The sequence below is a fragment of the Zootermopsis nevadensis genome, unplaced genomic scaffold (genome assembly GCF_977971745.1).
Source record: "Zootermopsis nevadensis isolate Lab colony 2312 unplaced genomic scaffold, Znev_1.0 Znev_ptg000017l, whole genome shotgun sequence".
NCBI classification, from domain to species: Eukaryota; Metazoa; Arthropoda; class Insecta; order Blattodea; family Termopsidae; genus Zootermopsis; species Zootermopsis nevadensis.
Window position 1 is genome coordinate 14427733 of NW_028259149.1, and position 24724 is coordinate 14452456.

The 24724-nt window shown below is 40.0% G+C and overlaps 1 protein-coding gene across 3 annotated transcripts in view; it reads right to left on the bottom strand.

Moving 5' to 3' along the window:
- Nucleotides 1-24724, bottom strand: part of beta'COP (coatomer subunit beta') — a 57363-nt gene that overhangs the window by 3824 nt on the left and 28815 nt on the right. For all 3 annotated transcript variants that reach the window (XM_087350859.1, XM_087350860.1, XM_087350861.1), the window contains exons 9-14: nucleotides 5584-5834; nucleotides 5052-5221; nucleotides 4165-4333; nucleotides 2732-2966; nucleotides 1908-2064; nucleotides 547-754 (exon numbers count right to left, since the gene is read on the bottom strand). In XM_087350859.1, coding sequence (XP_087206985.1) covers nucleotides 547-754; nucleotides 1908-2064; nucleotides 2732-2966; nucleotides 4165-4333; nucleotides 5052-5221; nucleotides 5584-5834 — 1190 coding nt within the window. The remainder of the gene's footprint in view (nucleotides 1-546; nucleotides 755-1907; nucleotides 2065-2731; nucleotides 2967-4164; nucleotides 4334-5051; nucleotides 5222-5583; nucleotides 5835-24724) is intronic.

A 24724-nucleotide genomic window follows, 5' to 3' on the forward strand; every position in this document is an offset into this window, starting at 1 on the left:
TAGCAGAGCCTCATCTGTGGTGATGCACCGATCTAAACACAGCTAGAGCTACAAACCAACTGAAGCTGACAACCCCCTAGTGCGTGCTTCAGACGGGTCCATCTCATACGACCAAAATCAGTCCTTTGTGCAAGTGCCAGCACTTCTCGCGTGACCTATACCTTCACAATCCACTTTAATATTATCCTCCCACCTATAATGAGGCCTTCTAAGTGGTCTCAACCCTTGTGATTTTGCAAACCAGCATCTCTAGTTTTCTCGTGTGTTACGTGTGCCATCCTTTTTAAATAACAATGAGTAAGTGAACACAAGAAAATTTTGTCATGTTTTTGTAACTTCTCTTTCACCTCAGCACTTGGCTGTCATACACCCTCAACCCATGTTCTTCCCCCTGAGTGAGACAGTACACAGCTCCAAATGAGTGCTATTTATCAGTTTAGTATTCTGAGCTGTATTTCTGGCGAAAAAATTGCTTTGTAACTGCCAATTCAGGAATTTATTTAGCCACTTCACACTTAGCAATTCTCCATTATTTACAGTACTTACTGTGATATCTGAGTATTCAGATGCTGGCACCAATTGCTGGCGCTCTGATTTGAGGAACTGTTCCGTCTTCAGTGCCTCTACATATCCTGGGAATAGGTTCTCATAATCCTTTGGATCAGCAAGTGACTGACCGGCCTTCTCATTCAGCTGTGAGAGAGACTCTCGCCACAATGCCACAACTTCTGAGATGCGACTTGGAATATATGACCTGCCAGTGCATGAAGATGACAATAAATTACTCAACAAATTTGTAGTAAATGCATGTGAAAACTGTGTATTCAGGTATGAATTACACCTTTGCAGGCTTGTTTAAACTTGAAATAGGTCTATAACTGGTTATAAGAGCACTGCTGCCTTTTTCAAACATATACACAACTACTGCCTGCATCCACACAGAGGTGGAACTCACTTTTAAAAACCAAGATTAAAAATGTAGCTTAGAAGAGGAGTAAATATCTCAGATTAGTCTCTGATAATAAAATTAACAATTTCATCTGATCCAATGCACTTTGTCAAGCTAAATCAGAAATATTCAGAATTTGACTGGAAGAGATAAAAATAGAATGTAAGTAGTCTGCAAAGATGGCAATCACAAAGGTAACAGCAAAAACAAAGATAACGAACATGTAAATATAATGGAATACAATTACCTCAAGAAAAGATCAGAACCAATTTTTTAAAGAATTACTTACATTAAATATATCTCAGACAATAGATGGAAAACATTACAGGAATCAAGGTCAAAGTTCTCATTCTTTACTATTTACATACCAATAAAATATCAGCAGATTCTGCAATGATTGGTACCGTATCTATCCTATCGACTACAGTATAAATAATAATTAGGAACATGAGTTATTAGCACATCTGAACAGGTTTATCTACAATATAAAATGTAATCCCCTTTTTTGATACTAAAACAGAACAGACATAATGGTTGTCCACACTTAACATTCATAGTCAAGTATTATGCACCAGAGAATACAAAATGTCATATATGTCTCTAACATGGCCATAACCACCTTCCCATTCTCATGCACGAGCTGCGACCAACCCCGAAGCCTGGTGTTTTCTTCTTCACCATTTGGTCAATCATATTCACAAAACAAAAGAGTTGTGAAACAATTATTTTTATAGTTGTAATAAAATACGTACACTATAAAACTGACTAGAATTTGTACAGCAGCAAAATTTATGGTGTAGACTGGCACCACTGAAAAACACTGGTCCACAAGACAAAATAAAATAGGACAATAGACAGGATTTTCATCTATCCACCCAGCCTTTGCTGGAAAAGATGCCACAAGAAGGGACAAATATACAAATTTAAACTCGTGGAAACATACTCATTCAACAGTTACCTAGCAAAAAATGCTGCCTCTGGAAGCCTGTTTGTGCTTATGAGTATATCCAGACATCTGTGCACATCACCCAGCAGAAAATAAGACAAAAAGGACACATTGTTCTTGCCTGTTGAATCTGCTGTCTCACCCAACTTTTTCACCATTTCAGCATCACCTGGAACAAAAGTCAGAATGGAAACACTAACAAATAATGTGAACTTACTAATCTAAAGAAGAAACTGGTAAAAGGAAACAACTGATAATAAAATATGCGTTTTACACTTCCTGGTCATTCCTGGGGTGAACTTTACAACAGATGCTCCACACTTTGTATTTCTCTGATATTAACTACAATAGGGGTGGGCAAATTACAATCCCACATATTGTTAAATACCCACAGAACAATTCAGGTGTACACTGATATTCAGACATCAGTTTTAATTTTTTATTTGTGGCATAGATAAAAAAACCCTATACACATTTGAGATTTTAATAAAAATGCAAGTTTTGGTGTTCCATGGAGATGTAAATAAAAATGAAAATGGGCCACTGTTGGAAAAAATTATTTTGCAACAACCTCAGATCGCATTAATGAAATAATTACCTAAGTGCGACAATAACCGTAGACAGAATTACTGGAAGAATGACCTAAGGTACAAAAATGACCTCAGATCACTTTAGTGCAACAGCAACCTGAATAATGTGGTGTGAAGAACACCTCTGGAAGATCAGTGAACTCTAAACTGTGCACCTTTCCTATCTTGTTTTAAAATAACTCCTTGGGAAACATCCAGCAGTGTCCAGGACTATGTGTGTTAATTACTAATCTTAGTGTACCTTACCTGAGGAAGTGGCAAGCAAAAGGAGTCCACCATAGTCCTGAGCATGGTGAAGGCATTCCTGCGCTAGAGCCAGTTCTCCTCGTGTTGTGGCCAGTTCTGCCAGCTGGCGCCACTTTTGCTGCGATGCTGCCTCTAGCGCGAGTGAATGGGCTGTCTTAAGCTCCCCTAGCTGCAGTGCAAGCTCAAACTTATGTTCAGGGTCAGTGGACACTGCCAAGGCTTGCTGTTTAAAACCCTGCAGAACAAATATTATAGAACACTTAGAAAAGAGCTCTTTTCTTGCAGAATGAAAAGTTCAACATTGTTGATACCAAAGCCAACCATTGGAAGCAATCCAGAGCCAGTTCCATGCACCTTCTAGACACACAACCTATTTCTCTAATATGAAAATAATTCTCTGGTAGCAGAACCCAAAAGTTCAATGCTATTAATACAAAAAATCCAACTTGCTTGTTATCCTGAGCCTATTTCAGTCACTTATCATCCTCAAAATCTATTTCAAATCTTACAGTTATCTTATAATTTCCTTTTCAGTTTACCAAGTAGCCTGGTCATTTTTCAAGAGATTTCACCTCTAAAAACCTGTGCATTTCTTGTCTGTTACAAAAAATTTATACACAGATTCGGTCCATCATAACTAATCTGATTTCACTACTCCTAACAAGATTAGGTGAACCGTATAAACCACAAGTTCACGTATCACATTCCCTAGACCAGTGGTATTCAACCTGGGGTATGCGAAGACACCTTAGGGGGTACGTGAAATTTAAAAAAATATATATTACTTTATGATAAACACTAAATAATCAGTAATGTAATTTATTTAATTTATTTTAGATGTAGATTATATACTATGTATAACTTGAATTATACACCAACAACTTTGGGGGTACAAAGTTGAAGAGAAATTATATCTGGGGGTACGCGAACAAAAAAGGTTGAATACCACTGCCCTAGACCACGTCACCACCTGGATTGGCGACAGTAAACACTAATACTGCTATTTACATCTCTTCAGTTAGCACATTTTATATGTACAGAGCATCCCTTATTTCCGCTTCACAGCCTGGGTATGTTCATCTCCCATATGGTGGATTTTGTGCACAAACCTTAGGATCACTAATTGATCTTCAGTACTTATGGTTAAGAACAAATAATATAATAAATAAACGACACTTTTTAATGTCAACTCACTTAATTCTACATTTATATGTGTAAATGTTTTATATATATTAAAATACTATTTCACATGTAACTAACTAAAATAAACATTATAATCACCAAGACATCACTAAAAATATCCAGTCAGGAACATGTCCTATATTGACATTTAAACTACAGAGGAAATATTTCATTTAAATGTTTTCATGTTATATATAGTGTTTTCTAGAAATGCATTTACTGTGCATATGAACTTAAAATGTTAAACACACCTGCTTCTCTAAGAAGAGTGCTACTCTTGTTCGTTGACTGCGGGGAATAGTTGGCAACACTTTGTCAGCTGTCTCAAAGTCACCTCGCATAACTGCTGTTTGGTATTCCAATACGGAGAGGAGGAGTGAGTATGACACAATATTAAGTTCCTTGTCTCCTAAGTAAAGCCTGCACAGAAATACAAATAAAAATGCAGTTACCCATCATAACCCAAAAGCACATAGCCACATGAGATACACAAATGAATGGTGTGACATAGAGATTAGAACTACATCATATTCTGGATGTCCAAAATTAAAATCATATGCACAAGAGTACACAAATCTAATAAAATGTGGAGCAGGCATATTCTGCAAGTGTTTTTTGTGTTTTGTAATATTCACTGGCCATGATGTTAATTTATTGCAAATACAAACCAACTGCATTGCTAATAACACTATAAATATCATTTTGCACGACCAGAAATTATTTTTTTCCTGTTTGGTTAGACACTCGATGCACAAAATAATGCTTCAATAAAAGTTGTAGATCTTAATGAGATCTATATTTTATGTAACAGTACTAATTCTTTTTATAGAACAAGCTATTTTTTTCATAAAAATTATCAAGTCTAATTTGAGCTTCATGCAAAGTAGGGGTTATACATGGTACAGTCAAAACATTCTAAAACTCGATCAAATAAAATCGCACAACTTTTGTTGTAGACTACCAATACCAAATTTATTGAAAATCCATTCAATACTTTCACAGATATAACATTCAGACAGACACAACTTCCAATGCAGGTGCTTGCATCATGTATTTTAGAGAAGAACATAGAAAACCTGACATCATTTTTAAAATAAATTAAGTGTTCATGATATCTTATGACGCATATGAGTGTTACCTGTTGTCACGTGGCACATATCCTAGCAGGTACATGGTGCGGTCAAGATGTGACACGGTGACAATCTCCCCTCCAACATAGTAGTTTATACGGTTTACACCATTTGTGTAAATAAAGCAGTCACCAACCCATAGGCCGGTTCGAACAGACTCGTGTGTCTCACCAAGGAACTGCGTGTATTCACAAAAATATGAAATATTAGGTTCCAATATGAATGAACATAACATGATGTAGCACTGGATACTGGAAGACAAAATATCTTTGCAGTTCCATTAAGTTCTAAACACTGTACCAAATATAAAGTCTTCCAGCTTGCTCTGAATTTTATACTCGACTTCTTTAATATGTTAACCAGTGGAAAGCGTGAAATTTATAGAGATTCAAATTTTTCTTAATTTCACACACAAAAAATGGCCTGCATAAATTATGTGATGAAATATGGTATTTATTTTTGTTTGGTAAATTTGTTTTGTTAAAGCATAAGTATTGAGCCATTTTTGGGTTCTACATCATGAAATAGTAACAAACTCACAGTGAAAGCATCTTCAACACCATCCTCTGTGAGCCCCTCCTTAGTCTCTTGAGCCTGTGATACAACACTGGAATCATATTTCAGAATAAAGTAGCTATCTTCTGTAGCAAGACAAACAAGTTCTCCATTTTCCGACCAGAATACATGCCGAGGCTGGATCTCAATGCGTCGCACCAACTCCAGTGTCTCCCAGTCATAGAAGGCCAAGCCTGTCACTGATCGCACACCCAACAAGAAACCACCAAATATTCCTACAACAGATCAATCAATCAATCAATCAACCGAGTCCTTAAACACATAGTCGACCATACACATGTCACAATGAGTTCAGGTATAGATCAAGGCCATATGGATGCCACGACAAAATCGGTCCAATAGTTTCCTAGATACAGGTCTTGAGAAATTCCCAAGGTCGTATCTTCTCACGATTATTTCTGCCAAACCGTAAATACCTGATCGACCATACTCATGTCAGAATGAGGTCACGTATAGGTCAAGCTCATATGGAATCTACGACAAAATCGGTCCAATAGTTTCCTAGATACAGGTCTTGAGAAATACCCAAGGTCATATTTTCTCACGATTATTTCTGCCAAACCGTAAATACCTGATCGACCATACTCATGTCAAAATGAGGTCACGTATAGGTCAAGCTCATATGGAATCCACGACAAAATCGGTCCAATAGTTTCCTAGATACAGGTCTTGAGACATTCCCAAGGTCGTATATTCTCACGATTATTTCTGCCAAATCGTAAATACCTGATCGACCATACTCATGTCAGAATGAGGTCACGTATAGGGCAAGCTCATATGGAATCTACGACAAAATCGGTCCAATAGTCTCCTAGATACAGGTCTTGAGAAATTCCCAAGGTCATATCTTCTCACGATTATTTCTGCCAAACCTTAAATACGTGGTCGACCAGACTCATGTCAGAATGAGGTCACGTATACGTGAAGCTCATATGGAATCTACGACAAAAACGGTCAAATAGTTTCCTAGATAGAGGCCTTGAGAAATTCCCAAGGCCATATCTTCTCACGATTATTTCTGCCAAAACGTAAATACCTGATCGACCATACTCATGTCAGAATTAGGTCACGTATAGGGCAAGCTCATATGGAATCTACGACAAAATCGGTCCAATAGTTTCCTAGATACAGGTCTTGAGAAATTCCCAAGGTCATATATCCTCACGATTATTTCTGCCAAACCTTAAATACCTGGTCGATCATACACATGTCAGAATGAGGTAACGTATAGGTCAAGCTCATATGGAATTCACGACAAAATCGGTCCAATAGTTTCCTAGATACAGGTCTTGAGAAATTCCCAAGGTCATATATTCTCAAGATTATTTCTGCCAAACCTTAAATACCTGGTAGACCATACTCATGTCAGAATGAGGTCACGTATAGTTCAAGCTCATAAGGAATCTACGACAAAATCGGTCCAATAGTTTCCTACATACAGGTCTTGAGAAATTCCCAAGGTCATATCTTCTCACGATTATTTCTGCCAAACTTTGAACACCTGGTCGACCATACTCATTTCACACTGAGTTCAAGTATTGGTCAAGGCCATATGGATGCCACGACAAAATCGGCCCAATAGTTACCTAGATACGGGTCTTGAAATATTCTCAAGGTCATATTTTCTCACGATTATTTCTGCCAAACCTTAAATACCTGGTCGACCATATTCATGTCAGAATGAGGTCACGTATAGGTCAAGGTCATATGGAATCTGTGACAAAATCGGTCCAATAGTTTACTAGATACAGATCTTGAAAAATTCCCAAGGATGTATCTTCTCACGATTATTTCTGCCAAACCGTAAATACCTGATCGACCATACTCATGTCAGAATGAAGTCACGTATAGGTCAAGCTCATATGGAATTCACGACAAAATCGGTCCAACAGTTTCCTAGATATAGGTCTTGAGAAATTCCAAAGGTCATATCTTCTCACGATTATTTCTGCCAAACCTTAAATACCTGGTCGACCATACTCATGTCAGAATGAGGTCACGTATAGGTCAAGGTCATATGGAATCTCCGACAGAATCGGTCCAATAGTTTCCTAGATACAGGCCTTGAGAAATTCCCAAGGTCATATCTTCTCACGATTATTTCTGCCAAACCGTAAATACCTGATCGACCATACTCATGTCAGAATGAGGTCACGTATACGTGAAGCTCATATGGAATCTACGACAAAAACGGTCAAATAGTTTCCTAGATACAGGCCTTGAGAAATTCCCAAGGTCATATCTTCTCACGGTTATTTCTGCCAAACCGTAAATACCTGATCGACCATATTCATGTCAGAATGAGGTCACGTACAGGTCAAGCTCATATGGAATCCGCGACAAAATCGGTCCAATAGTTTCCTAGATACAGGTCTTGAGAAATTCCCAAGGTCGTATCTTCTCACGATTATTTCTGCCAAACCGTAAATACCTGATCGACCATACTCATGTCAGAATTAAGTCACGTATACGTCAAGCTCATATGGAATCTACGACAAAATCGGTCCAATAGTTCCCTAGATACTGGTCTTGAGAAATTCCCAAGGTCATATCTTCTCACGGTTACTTCTGCCATACCGTAAATACCTGGTCGACCATACTCATGTCAGAATGAGGTCACGTATAGGTCAAGCTCATATGGAATCTACGACAAAATCGGTCCAATAGTTTCCTAGATATAGGTCTTGAGAAATTCCCAAGGTCAAATCATCTCACGATTATTTCTGCCAAACCTTAAATACCTGGTCGACCATACTCATGTCGGAATGAGGTCATGTATAGGCCAAGCTCATATGGAATCTACGACAAAATCGGTCCAATAGTTTCCTAGATACGGGTATTGAGAAATTCCCAAGGTCATATATTGTCACGGTTATTTCTGCCAAACCGTAAATACCTGATCGACCATACTCATGTCAGAATGAGGTCACGTATACGTGAAGCTCATATGGAATCTACGACAAAAACGGTCCAATAGTTTCCTAGATACAGGCCTTGAGAAATTCCCAAGGTCATTTTTTCTCACGGTTATTTCTGCCAAACCGTAAATACCTGATCGACCATACTCATATCAGAATGAGGTCACGTATAGGTCAAGCTCATATGGAATCTACGACAAAATCGGTCCAATAGTTTCCTAGATACAGGTCTTGAGAAATACCCAAGGTCATATTTTCTCACGATTATTTCTGCCAAACCGTAAATACCTGATCGACCATACTCATGTCAAAATGTCACGTATAGGTCAAGCTCATATGGAATCCACGACAAAATCGGTCCAATAGTTTCCTAGATACAGGTCTTGAGACATTCCCAAGGTCGTATATTCTCACGATTATTTCTGCCAAATCGTAAATACCTGATCGACCATTCTCATGTCAGAATGAGGTCACGTCTAGGGCAAGCTCATATGGAATCTACGACAAAATCGGTCCAATAGTCTCCTAGATACAGGTCTTGAGAAATTCCCAAGGTCATATCTTCTCACGATTATTTCTGCCAAACCTTAAATACGTGGTCGACCAGACTCATGTCAGAATGAAGTCACGTATAGGTCAAGCTCATATGGAATCCACGACAAAATCGGTCCAATAGTTTCCTAGATACAGGTCTTGAGAAATTCCCAAAGTCGTATTTTCTCACGATTATTTCTGCCAAACCGTAAATACCTGATCGACCATACTCATGTCAGAATGAGGTCACGTATAGGTCAAGCTCATATGGAATCCACGACAAAATCGGTCCAATAGTTTCCTAGATACAGGCCTTGAGAAATTCCCAAGGTCATATCTTCTCACGATTATTTCTGCCAAACCGTAAATACCTGATCGACCATACTCATGTCAGAATGAGGTCACGTATACGTGAAGCTCATATGGAATCTACGACAAAAACGGTCAAATAGTTTCCTAGATACAGGCCTTGAGAAATTCCCAAGGTCATATCTTCTCACGGTTATTTCTGCCAAACCGTAAATACCTGATCGACAATATTCATGTCAGAATGAGGTCACGTATAGGTCAAGCTCATATGGAATCCACGACAAAATCGGTCCAATAGTTTCCTAGATACAGGTCTTGAGAAATTCCCAAGGTAGTATCTTCTCACGATTATTTCTGCCAAACCGTAAATACGTGATCGACCATACTCATGTCAGAATGAGGTCACGTATACGTCAAGCTCATATGGAATCTACGACAAAATCGGTCCAATAGTTCCCTAGATACTGGCCTTGAGAAATTCCCAAGGTCATATCTTCTCACGGTTATTTCTGCCATACCGTAAATACCTGGTCGAACATACTCATGTCAGAATGAGGTCACGTATAGGTCAAGCTCATATGGAATCTACGACAAAATCGGTCCAATAGTTCCCTAGATACTGGCCTTGAGAAATTCCCAAGGTCATATCTTCTCACGATTATTTCTGCCAAACCTTAAATACCTGGTCGACCATACTCATGTCAGAATGAGGTCACGTATACGTCAAGCTCATATGGAATCTACGACAAAATCGGTCCAATAGTTCCCTAGATACTGGCCTTGAGAAATTCCCAAGGTCATATCTTCTCACGATTATTTCTGCCATACCGTAAATACCTGGTCGAACATACTCATGTCAGAATGAGGTCACGTATAGGTCAAGCTCATATGGAATCTACGACAAAATCGGTCCAATAGTTCCCTAGATACTGGCCTTGAGAAATTCCCAAGGTCATATCTTCTCACGATTATTTCTGCCAAACCTTAAATACCTGGTCGACCATACTAATGTCGGAATGAGGTCATGTATTGGTCAAGCTCATATGGAATCTACGACAAAATCGGTCCAATAGTTTCCTAGATACGGGTATTGAGAAATTCCCAAGGTCGTATCTTCTCACGATTATTTCTGCCAAACCGTAAATACGTGATCGACCATACTCATGTCAGAATGAGGTCACGTATACGTCAAGCTCATATGGAATCTACGACAAAATCGGTCCAATAGTTTCCTAGATACAGGTCTTGAGAAATTCCCAAAGTCATATCTTCTCACGGTTATTTCTGCCAAACCGTAAATACCTGATCGACCATATTCATGTCAGAATGAGGTCACGTATAGGTCAAGCTCATATGGAATCCACGACAAAATCGGTCCAATAGTTTCCTAGATACAGGTCTTGAGAAATTCCCAAGGTCGTATCTTCTCACGATTATTTCTGCCAAACCGTAAATACGTGATCGACCATACTGATGTCAGAATGAGGTCACGTGTACGTCATGCTCATATGGAATCTACGACAAAATCGGTCCAATAGTTCCCTAGATACTGGCCTTGAGAAATTCCCAAGGTCATATCTTCTCACGGTTATTTCTGCCATACCGTAAATACCTGGTCGACCATACTCATGTCAGAATGAGGTAACGTATACGTCAAGCTCATATGGAATCTACGACAAAATCGGTCCAATAGTTCCCTAGATACTGGCCTTGAGAAATTCCCAAGGTCATATTTTCTCACGGTTATTTCTGCCATACCGTAAATACCTGGTCGACCATACTCATGTCAGAATGAGGTCACGTATAGGTCAAGCTCATATGGAATCTACGACAAAATCAGTCCAATAGTTCCCTAGATACTGGCCTTGAGAAATTCCCAAGGTCATATCTTCTCACGATTATTTCTGCCAAACCTTAAATACCTGGTCGACCATACTAATGTCGGAATGAGGTAATGTATAGGTCAAGCTCATATGGAATCTACGACAAAATCGGTCCAATAGTTTCCTAGATACGGGTATTGAGAAATTCCCAAGGTCATATCTCCTCACGATTATTTCTGCCAAACCGTAAATACCTGATCGACCATACTCATGTCAGAATGAGGTCACGTATAGGTCAAGCTCATATGGACTCTACGACAAAATCGGTCCAATAGTTTCCTAGATACAGAACTTGAGAAATTTCCAAGGTCGTATCTTCTCAGGATTATTTCTGCCAAACCGTAAATACCTGATCGACCATACTCATGTCAGAATGAGATCACGTATAGGTCAAGCTCATATGGAATCCACGACAAAATCGGTCCAATAGTTTCCTAGATACAGATCTTGAGAAATTCCCAAGGTCATGTCTTCTCACGATTATTTCTGCCAAACCTTAAATACCCGGCCGACCATACTCATGTCAGAATGAGGTCACGTATAGGTTAAAGTCATATGGCATGTGCTACAAAATCCGTACAATAGTTTCCTGGATACAGGCCTTGAGAAATTCCCAGGGTCACATCTACTCACGGTTATTTCTGCCAAACCGTAAATACCTGATAGACCATACTCATGTCAGAATGAAGTCACGTATAGGTCAAGCTCATATGGAATCCACGACAAAATCGGTCCAATAGTTTCCTAGATACAGGTCTTGAGAAATTCCCAAGGTCGTATCTTCTCACGATTATTTCTGCCAAACCGTAAATACCTGATCGACCATACTCATGTCAGAATGAAGTCACGTATAGGTCAAGGTCATTTGGAATCTGTGACAAAATCGGTCCAGTAGTTTACTAGATACAGGTCTTGAGAAATTCCCAAGGTTGTATCTTCTCACGATTATTTCTGCCAAACCGTAAATACCTGATCGACCATACTCATGTCAGAATGAAGTCACGTATAGGTCAAGCTCATATGGAATCCACGACAAAATCGGTCCAACAGTTTCCAAGATATAGGTCTTGAGAAATTCCAAAGGTCATATATTCTCACGATTATTTCTGCCAAACATTAAATACCTGGTCGACCATACTCATGTCAGAATGAGGTCACGTATAGGTCAAGGTCATATGGAATCCACGACAAAATCGGTCCAATAGTTTCCTAGATACAGGCCTTGAGAAATTCCCAAGGTCATACCTTCTCACGGTTATTTCTGCCAAACCGTAAATACCTGATCGACCATACTCATGTCAGAATGAGGTCACGTATACGTGAAGCTCATATGGAATCTACGACAAAAACAGTCAAATAGTTTCCTAGATACAGGCCTTGAGAAATTCCCAAGGTCATATCTTCTCACGATTATTTCTGCCAAACTGTAAATACCTGATCGACCATACTCATGTCAGAATGAGGTCACGTATAGGTCAAGCTCATATGGAATCTACGACAAAATCGGTCCAATAGTTTCCTAGATACGGGTATTGAGAAATTCCCAAGGTCATATCTCCTCACGATTATTTCTGCCAAACCGTAAATACCTGATCGACCATACTCATGTCAGAATGAGGTCACGTATAGGTCAAGCTCATATGGACTCTACGACAATATCGGTCCAATAGTTTCCTAGATACAGAACTTGAGAAATTCCCAAGGTCGTATCTTCTCACGATTATTTCTGCCAAACCGTAAATACCTGATCGACCATACTCATGTCAGAATGAGGTCACTTATAAGTCAAGCTCATATGGAATCCACGACAAAATCGGTCCAATAGTTTCCTAGATACAGGTCTTGAGAAATTCCCAAGGTCGTATCTTCTCACGATTATTTCTGCCAAACCGTAAATACGTGATCGACCATACTCATGTCAGAATGAGGTCACGTATACGTCAAGCTCATATGGAATCTACGACAAAATCGGTCCAATAGTTCCCTAGATACTGGCCTTGAGAAATTCCCAAGGTCATATCTTCTCACGGTTATTTCTGCCATACCGTAAATACCTGGTCGACCATACTCATGTCAGAATGAGGTCACGTATAGGTCAAGATCATATGGAATCTACGACAAAATCGGTCCATTAGTTTCCTAGATACGGGTATTGAGAAATTCCCAAGGTCATATATTGTCACGGTTATTTCTGCCAAACCGTAAATACTTGATCGACCATACTCATGTCAGAATGAGGACACGTATACGTGAAGCTCATATGGAATCTACGACAAAAACGGTCCAATAGTTTCCTAGATACAGGCCTTGAGAAACTCCCAAGGTCATATCTTCTCACGGTTATTTCTGCCAAACCGTAAATACCTGATCGAACATACTCATGTCAGAATGAGGTGACGTATACGTGAAGCTCATATGGAATCTACGACAAAAACGGTCCAATAGTTTCCTAGATACAGGCCTTGAGAAATTCCCAAGGTCATATCTTCTCACGGTTATTTCTGCCAAACCGTAAATACCTGATCGACCATACTCATGTCAGAATGAGGTCACGTATACGTGAACCTCATATGGAATTTACGACAAAAACGGTCAAATAGTTTCCTAGATAGAGGCCTTGAGAAATTCCCAAGGTCATATCTTCTCACGATTATTTCTGCCAAACTGTAAATACCTGATCGACCATACTCATGTCAGAATGAGGTCACGTATTGGTCAAGCTCATATGGAATCTACGACAAAATCGGTCCAATAGTTTCCTAGATACGGGTATTGAGAAATTCCCATGGTCATATCTCCTCACGATTATTTCTGCCAAACCGTAAATACCTGATCGACCATACTCATGTCAGAATGAGGTCACGTATAGGTCAAGCTCATATGGACTCTACGACAAAATCGGTCCAATAGTTTCCTAGATACAGGTCTTGAGAAATTCCCAAGGTCATATCTTCTCACGATTATTTCTGCCAAACCTTAAATACCTGGTCGAGCATACTCATGTCGGAATGAGGTCATGTATAGGTCAAGCTCATATGGAATCTACGACAAAATCGGTCCAATAGTTTCCTAGATACGGGTATTGAGAAATTCCCAAGGTCATATATTCTCACGGTTATTTCTGCCAAACCGTAAATACCTGATCGACCATACTCATGTCAGAATGAGGACACGTATACGTGAAGCTCATATGGAATCTACGATAAAAACGGTCCAATAGTTTCCTAGATACAGGCCTTGAGAAACTCCCAAGGTCATATCTTCTCACGGTTATTTCTGCCAAACCGTAAATACCTGATCGAACATACTCATGTCAGAATGAGGTCACGTATACGTGAAGCTCATATGGAATCTACGACAAAAACGGTCCAATAGTTTCCTAGATACAGGCCTTGAGAAATTCCCAAGGTCATATCTTCTCACGGTTATTTCTGCCAAACCGTAAATACCTGATCGACCATACTCATGTCAGAATGAGGTCACGTATACGTGAAGCTCATATGGAATCTACGACAAAAACGGTCAAATAGTTTCGTAGATAGAGGCCTTGAGAAATTCCCAAGGTCATATCTTCTCACGATTATTTCTGCCAAACTGTAAATACCTGATCGACCATACTCATGTCAGAATGAGGTCACGTATAGGTCAAGCTCATATGGAATCTACGACAAAATCGGTCCAATTGTTTCCTAGATACGGGTATTGAGAAATTCCCATGGTCACTTTCTCCTCACGATTATTTCTGCCAAACCGTAAATACCTGATCGACCATACTCATGTCAGAATGAGGTCACGTATAGGTCAAGCTCATATGGACTCTACGACAAAATCCGTCCAATAGTTTACTAGATACAGGTCTTGAGAAATTCCCAAGGTCATATCTTCTCACGATTATTTCTGCCAAACCTTAAATACCTGGTCGAGCATACTCATGTCGGAATGAGGTCATGTATAGGTCAAGCTCATATGGAATCTACGACAAAATCGGTCCAATAGTTTCCTAGATACGGGTATTGAGAAATTCCCAAGGTCATATATTCTCACGGTTATTTCTGCCAAACCGTAAATACCTGATCGACCATACTCATGTCAGAATGAGGTCACTTATAAGTCAAGCTCATATGGAATCCACGACAAAATCGGTCCAATAGTTTCCTAGATACAGGTCTTGAGAAATTCCCAAGGTCGTATCTTCTCACGATTATTTCTGCCAAACCGTAAATACGTGATCGACCATACTCATGTCAGAATGAGGTCACGTATACGTGAAGCTCATATGGAATCTACGACAAAAACGGTCCAATAGTTTCCTAGATACAGGCCTTGAGAAATTCCCAAGGTCATATCTTCTCACGGTTATTTCTGCCAAACCGTAAATACCTGATCGAACATACTCATGTCAGAATGAGGTCACGTATACGTGAACCTCATATGGAATCTACGACAAAAACGGTCAAATAGTTTCCTAGATAGAGGCCTTGAGAAATTCCCAAGGTCATATCTTCTCACGATTATTTCTGCCAAACTGTAAATACCTGATCGACCATACTCATGTCAGAATGAGGTCACGTATAGGTCAAGCTCATATGGAATCTACGACAAAATCGGTCCAATAGTTTCCTAGATACGGGTATTGAGAAATTCTCATGGTCATATCTCCTCACGATTATTTCTGCCAAACCGTAAATACCTGATCGACCATACTCATGTCAGAATGAGGTCACGTATAGGTCAAGCTCATATGGACTCTACGACAAAATCGGTCCAATAGTTTCCTAGATACAGGTCTTGAGAAATTCCCAAGGTCATATCTTCTCACGATTATTTCTGCCAAACCTTAAATACCTGGTCGAGCATACTCATGTCGGAATGAGGTCATGTATAGGTCAAGCTCATATGGAATCTACGACAAAATCGGTCAAATAGTTTCCTAGATACGGGTATTGAGAAATTCCCAAGGTCATATATTCTCACGGTTATTTCTGCCAAACCGTAAATACCTGATCGACCATACTCATGTCAGAATGAGGACACGTATACGTGAAGCTCATATGGAATCTACGACAAAAACGGTCCAATAGTTTCCTAGATACAGGCCTTGAGAAACTCCCAAGGTCATATCTTCTCACGGTTATTTCTGCCAAACCGTAAATACCTGATCGAACATACTCATGTCAGAATGAGGTCACGTATACGTGAAGCTCATATGGAATCTACGACAAAAACGGTCCAATAGTTTCCTAGATACAGGCCTTAAGAAATTCCCAAGGTCATATCTTCTCACGGTTATTTCTGCCAAACCGTAAATACCTGATCGACCATACTCATGTCAGAATGAGGTCACGTATACGTGAAGATCATATGGAATCTACGACAAAAACGGTCAAATAGTTTCGTAGATAGAGGCCTTGAGAAATTCCCAAGGTCATATCTTCTCACGATTATTTCTGCCAAACTGTAAATACCTGATCGACCATACTCATGTCAGAATGAGATCACGTATAGGTCAAGCTCATATGGAATCTACGACAAAATCGGTCCAATAGTTTCCTAGATACGGGTATTGAGAAATTCCCATGGTCACTTTCTCCTCACGATTATTTCTGCCAAACTGTAAATACCTGATCGACCATACTCATGTCAGAATGAGGTCACGTATAGGTCAAGCTCATATGGACTCTACGACAAAATCCGTCCAATAGTTTACTAGATACAGGTCTTGAGAAATTCCCAAGGTCATATCTTCTCACGGTTATTTCTGCCAAACCGTAAATACCTGATCGACCATACTCATGTCAGAATGAAGTCACGTATAGGTCAAGCTCATATGGAATCCACGACAAAATCGGTCCAATAATTTCCTAGATACAGGTCTTGAGAAATTCCCAAGGTCGTATCTTCTCACGATTATTTCTGCCAAACCGTAAATACCTGATCGACCATACTCATGTCAGAATGAAGTCACGTATAGGTCAAGGTCATTTGGAATCTGTGACAAAATCGGTCCAGTAGTTTACTAGATACAGGTCTTCAGAAATTCCCAAGGTTGTATCTTCTCACGATTATTTCTGCCAAACCGTAAATACCTGATCGACCATACTCATGTCAGAATGAAGTCACGTATAGGTCAAGCTCATATGGAATCTACGACAAAATCGGTCCAATAGTTTCCTAGATAAGGGTATTGAGAAATTCCCAAGGTCATATCTCCCCACGATTATTTCTGCCAAACCGTAAATACCTGATCGACCATTCTCTTGTCAGAATGAGGTCACGTATAGGTCAAGCTCATATGGACTCTACGACAATATCGGTCCAATAGTTTCCTAGATACAGAACTTGAGAAATTCCCAAGGTCGTATCTTCTCACGATTATTTCTGCCAAACCGTAAATACCTGATCGACCATACTCATGTCAGAATGAGGTCACTTATAAGTCAAGCTCATATGGAATCCACGACAAAATCGGTCCAATAGTTTCCTAGATACAGGTCTTGAGAAATTCCCAAGGTCGTATCTTCTCACGATTATTTCTGCCAAACCGTAAATACGTGATCGACCATACTCATGTCAGAATGAGGTCACGTATACGTCAAGCTCATATGGAATCTACGACAAAATCGGTCCAATAGTTCCCTAGATACTGGCCTTGAGAAATTCCCAAGGTCATATCTTCTCACGGTTATTTCTGCCATACCGTAAATACCTGGTCGACCATACTCATGTCAGAATGAGGTCACGTATAGGTCAAGATCATATGGAATCTACGACAAAATCGGTCCATTAGTTTCCTAGATACGGGTATTGAGAAATTCCCAAGGTCATATATTCTCACGGTTATTTCTGCCAAACCGTAAATACTTGATCGACCATACTCATGTCAGAATGACGACACGTATACGTGAAGCTCATATGGAATCTACGACAAAAACGGTCCAATAGTTTCCTAGATACAGGCCTTGAGAAACTCCCAAGGTCATATCTTCTCACGGTTATTTCTGCCAAACCGTAAATACCTGATCGAACATACTCATGTCAGAATGAGGTCACGTATACGTGAAGCTCATATGGAATCTACGACAAAAACGGTCCAATAGTTTCCTAGATACAGGCCTTGAGAAATTCCCAAGGTCATATCTTCTCACGGTTATTTCTGCCAAACCGTAAATACCTGATCGACCATACTCATGTCAGAATGAGGTCACGTATACGTGAACCTCATATGGAATCTACGACAAAAACGGTCAAATAGTTTACTAGATAGAGGCCTTGAGAAATTCCCAAGGTCATATCTTCTCACGATTATTTCTGCCAAACTGTAAATACCTGATCGACCATACTCATGTCAGAATGAGGTCACGTATAGGTCAAGCTCATATGGAATCTACGACAAAATCGGTCCAATAGTTTCCTAGATACGGGTATTGAGAAATTCCCATGGTCATATCTCCTCACGATTATTTCTGCCAAACCGTAAATACCTGATCGACCATACTCATGTCAGAATGAGGTCACGTATAGGTCAAGCTCATATGGACTCTACGACAAAATCGGTCCAATAGTTTTCTAGATACAGGTCTTGAGAAATTACCAAGGTCATATCTTCTCACGATTATTTCTGCCAAACCTTAAATACCTGGTCGAGCATACTCATGTCGGAATGAGGTCATGTATAGGTCAAGCTCATATGGAATCTACGACAAAATCGGTCAAATAGTTTCCTAGATACGGGTATTGAGAAATTCCCAAGGTCATATATTCTCACGGTTATTTCTGCCAAACCGTAAATACCTGATCGACCATACTCATGTCAGAATGAGGACACGTATACGTGAAGCTCATATGGAATCTACGACAAAAACGGTCCAATAGTTTCCTAGATACAGGCCTTGAGAAACTCCCAAGGTCATATCTTCTCACGGTTATTTCTGCCAAACCGTAAATACCTGATCGAACATACTCATGTCAGAATGAGGTCACGTATACGTGAAGCTCATATGGAATCTACGACAAAAACGGTCCAATAGTTTCCTAGATACAGGCCTTGAGAAATTCCCAAGGTCATATCTTCTCACGGTTATTTCTGCCAAACCGTAAATACCTGATCGACCATACTCATGTCAGAATGAGGTCACGTATACGTGAAGCTCATATGGAATCTACGACAAAAACGGTCAAATAGTTTCGTAGATAGAGGCCTTGAGAAATTCCCAAGGTCATATCTTCTCACGATTATTTCTGCCAAACTGTAAATACCTGATCGACCATACTCATGTCAGAATGAGGTCACGTATAGGTCAAGCTCATATGGAATCTACGACAAAATCGGTCCAATAGTTTCCTAGATACGGGTATTGAGAAATTCCCATGGTCACTTTCTCCTCACGATTATTTCTGCCAAACCGTAAATACCTGATCGACCATACTCATGTCAGAATGAGGTCACGTATAGGTCAAGCTCATATGGACTCTACGACAAAATCCGTCCAATAGTTTCCTAGATACGGGTATTGAGAAATTCCCAAGGTCATATATTCTCACGGTTATTTCTGCCAAACCGTAAATACTTGATCGACCATACTCATGTCAGAATGAGGACACGTATACGTGAAGCTCATATGGAATCTACGACAAAAACGGTCCAATAGTTTCCTAGATACAGGCCTTGAGAAACTCCCAAGGTCATATCTTCTCACGGTTATTTCTGCCAAACCGTAAATACCTGATCGAACATACTCATGTCAGAATGAGGTCACGTATACGTGAAGCTCATATGGAATCTACGACAAAAACGGTCCAATAGTTTCCTAGATAGAGGCCTTGAGAAATTCCCAAGGTCATATCTTCTCACGGTTATTTCTGCCAAACCGTAAATACCTGATCGACCATACTCATGTCAGAATGAGGTCACGTATACGTGAACCTCATATGGAATCTACGACAAAAACGGTCAAATAGTTTCCTAGATAGAGGCCTTGAGAAATTCCCAAGGTCATATCTTCTCACGATTATTTCTGCCAAACTGTAAATACCTGATCGACCATACTCATGTCAGAATGAGGTCACGTATAGGTCAAGCTCATATGGAATCTACGACAAAATCGGTCCAATAGTTTCCTAGATACGGGTATTGAGAAATTCCCATGGTCATATCTCCTCACGATTATTTCTGCCAAACCGTAAATACCTGATCGACCATACTCATGTCAGAATGAGGTCACGTATAGGTCAAGCTCATATGGACTCTACGACAAAATCGGTCCAATAGTTTCCTAGATACAGGTCTTGAGAAATTCCCAAGGTCATATCTTCTCACGATTATTTCTGCCAAACCTTAAATACCTGGTCGAGCATACTCATGTCGGAATGAGGTCATGTATAGGTCAAGCTCATATGGAATCTACGACAAAATCGGTCCAATAGTTTCCTAGATACGGGTATTGAGAAATTCCCAAGGTCATATATTCTCACGGTTATTTCTGCCAAACCGTAAATACCTGATCGACCATACTCATGTCAGAATGAGGACACGTATACGTGAAGCTCATATGGAATCTACGACAAAAACGGTCCAATAGTTTCCTAGATACAGGCCTTGAGAAACTCCCAAGGTCATATCTTCTCACGGTTATTTCTGCCAAACCGTAAATACCTGATCGAACATACTCATGTCAGAATGAGGTCACGTATACGTGAAGCTCATGGAATCTACGACAAAAACGGTCCAACAGTTTCCTAGATACAGGCCTTGAGAAATTCCCAAGGTCATATCTTCTCACGGTTATTTCTGCCAAACCGAAAATACCTGATCGACCATACTCATGTCAGAATGAGGTCACGTATACGTGAAGCTCATATGGAATCTACGACAAAAACGGTCAAATAGTTTCGTAGATAGAGGCCTTGAGAAATTCCCAAGGTCATATCTTCTCACGATTATTTCTGCCAAACTGTAAATACCTGATCGACCATACTGATGTCAGAATGAGGTCACGTATAGGTCAAGCTCATATGGAATCTACGACAAAATCGGTCCAATAGTTTCCTAGATACGGGTATTGAGAAATTCCCATGGTCACTTTCTCCTCACGATTATTTCTGCCAAACCGTAAATACCTGATCGACCATACTCATGTCAGAATGAGGTCACGTATAGGTCAAGCTCATATGGACTCTACGACAAAATCCGTCCAATAGTTTCCTAGATACAGGTCTTGAGAAATTCCCAAGGTCATATCTTCTCACGATTATTTCTTCCAAACCGTAAATACGTGATCGACCATACTCATGTCAGAATGAGGTCACGTATACGTCAAGCTCATATGGAATCTACGACAAAATCGGTCCAATAGTTTCCTAGATACGGGTATTGAGAAATTCCCAAGGTTATGTCTTCTCACGATTATTTCTGCCAAACCTTAAATACCTGGCCGACCATACTCATGTCAGAATGAGGTCACGTATAGGTCAAAGTCATATGGCATCTGCTACAAAATCGGTCCAATAGTTTCCTAGATACAGATCTTGAGAAATTCCCAAGGTCATGTCTTCTCACGATTATTTCTGCCAAACCGTAAATATGTGATCGACCATACTCATGTCAGAATGAAGTCACGTATAGGTCAAGCTCATATGGAATCCACGACAAAATCGGTCCAATAGTTTCCTAGATACAGGTCTTGAGAAATTCCCAAAATCGTATCTTCTCACGATTATTTCTGCCAAACCGTAAATACCTGATCGACCATACTCATGTCAGAATGAGGTCACGTATAGGTCAAGCTCATATGGAATCTTCGACAAAATCGGTCCAATAGTTTCCTAGATACAGGCCTTGAGAAATTCCCAAGGTCGTATCTTCTCACGATTATTTCTGCCAAACCGTAAATACGTGATCGACCATACTCATGTCAGAATGAGGTCACGTATACGTCAAGCTCATATGGAATCTACGACAAAATCGGTCCAATAGTTTCCTAGATACTGGCCTTGAGAAATTCCCAAGGTCATATCTTCTCACGGTTATTTCTGCCATACCGTAAATACCTGCTCGACTACACTCATGTCAGAATGAGGTCACGTATAGGTCAAGCTCATATGGAATGCACGACAAAATCGGTCCAATAGTTTCCTAGATACAGGTCTTGAGAAATTCCCAAGGTCGTATATTCTCACGATTATTTCTGCCAAACCGTAAATACCTGATCGACCATACTCATGTCACACTGAGTTCAGGTATTGGTCAAGCTCATATGGAATCTACGACAAAATCGGTCCAATAGTTTCCTAGATACAGGTCTTGAGAAATTCCCAAGGTCATATCTTCTCACGATTATTTCTGCCAAACCTTAAATACCTGGTCGACCATACTCATGTCGGAATGAGGTCATGTATAGGTCAAGCTCATATGGAATCTACGACAAAATCGGTCCAATAGTTTCCTAGATACGGGTATTGAGAAATTCCCAAGGTCATATCTCCTCACGATTATTTCTGCCAAACCGTAAATACCTGATCGACCATACTCATGTCAGAATGAGGTCACGTATAGGTCAAGCTCATATGGACTCTACGACAATATCGGTCCAATAGTTTCCTAGATACAGAACTTGAGAAATTCCCAAGGTCGTATCTTCTCACGATTATTTCTGCCAAACCGTAAATACCTGATCGACCATACTCATGTCAGAATGAGATCACGTATAGGTCAAGCTCATATGGAATCCACGACAAAATCGGTCCAATAGTTTCCTAGATACAGATCTTGAGAAATTCCCAAGGTCATGTCTTCTCACGATTATTTCTGCCAAACCTTAAATACCTGGTCGACCATACTCATGTCGGAATGAGGTCATGTATAGGTCAAGCTCATATGGAATCTACGACAAAATCGGTCCAATAGTTTCCTAGATACGGGTATTGAGAAATTCCCAAGGTCATATCTTCTCACGGTTATTTCTGACAAACCGTAAATACCTGATCGAACATACTCATGTCAGAATGAGGTCACGTATACGTGAAGCTCATATGGAATCAACGACAAAATCGGTCCAATAGTTTCCTAGATACAGATCTTGAGAAATTCGCAAGGTCATGTCTTCTCACGATTATTTCTGCCAAACTGTAAATACCTGGCCGACCATACTCATGTCAGAATGAGGTCACGTATAGGTCAAAGTCATATGGCATCTGCTACAAAATCGGTCCAATAGTTTCCTGGATACAGGCCTTGAGAAATTCCCAGGGTCATATCTTCTCACGGTTATTTCTGCCAAACCGTAAATACGTGATCGACCATACTCATGTCAGAATGAAGTCACGTATAGGTCAAGCTCATATGGAATCCACGACAAAATCGGTCCAATAGTTTCCTAGATACAGGTCTTGAGAAATTCCCAAAATCGTATCTTCTCACGATTATTTCTGCCAAACCGTAAATACCTGATCGACCATACTCATGTCAGAATGAGGTCACGTATAGGTCAAGCTCATATGGAATCTACGACAAAATCGGTCCAATAGTTTCCTAGATACAGGTCTTGAGAAATTCCCAAGGTCATATCTTCTCACGATTATTTCTGCCAAACCGTAAATACCTGATCGACCATACTCATGTCAGAATGAGGTCACGTATAGGTCAAGCTCATATGGAATCTACGACAAAATCGGTCCAATAGTCTCCTAGATACAGGTCTTGAGAAATTCCCAAGGTCATATCTTCTCACGATTATTTCTGCCATACCTTAAATACCTGGTCGACCATACTCATGTCAGAATGAGGTCACGTATAGGTCAAGCTCATATGGAATCTACGACAAAATCGGTCCAATAGTTTCCTAGATATAGGTCTTGAGAAATTCCCAAGGTCAAATCTTCTCACGATTATTTCTGCCATACCTTAAATACCTGGTCGACCATACTCATGTCAGAATGAGGTCACGTATAGGTCAAGCTCATATGGAATCTACGACAAAATCGGTCCAATAGTCTCCTAGATACAGGTCTTGAGAAATTCCCAAGGTCATATCTTCTCACGATTATTTCTGCCATACCTTAAATACCTGGTCGACCATACTCATGTCAGAATGAGGTCACGTATAGGTCAAGCTCATATGGAACCTACGACAAAATCGGTCCAATAGTTTCCTAGATATAGGTCTTGAGAAATTCCCAAGGTCATATCTTCTCACGATTATTTCTGCCAAACGTTGAACACCTGGTCGACCATACTCATGTCACAATGAGTTCAGGTATTGGTCAAGGCCATATGGATGCCACGACAAAATCGGCCCAATAGTTACCTAGATACGGGTCTTGAAATATTCTCAAGGTCATATCTTCTCACGATTATTTCTGCCAAACCTTAAATACCTGGTCGACCATAGTCATAACAGAAAGAGGTCACGTATAGGTCAAGCTCATATGGAATCCACGACAAAATCGGTCCAATAGTTTCCTAGA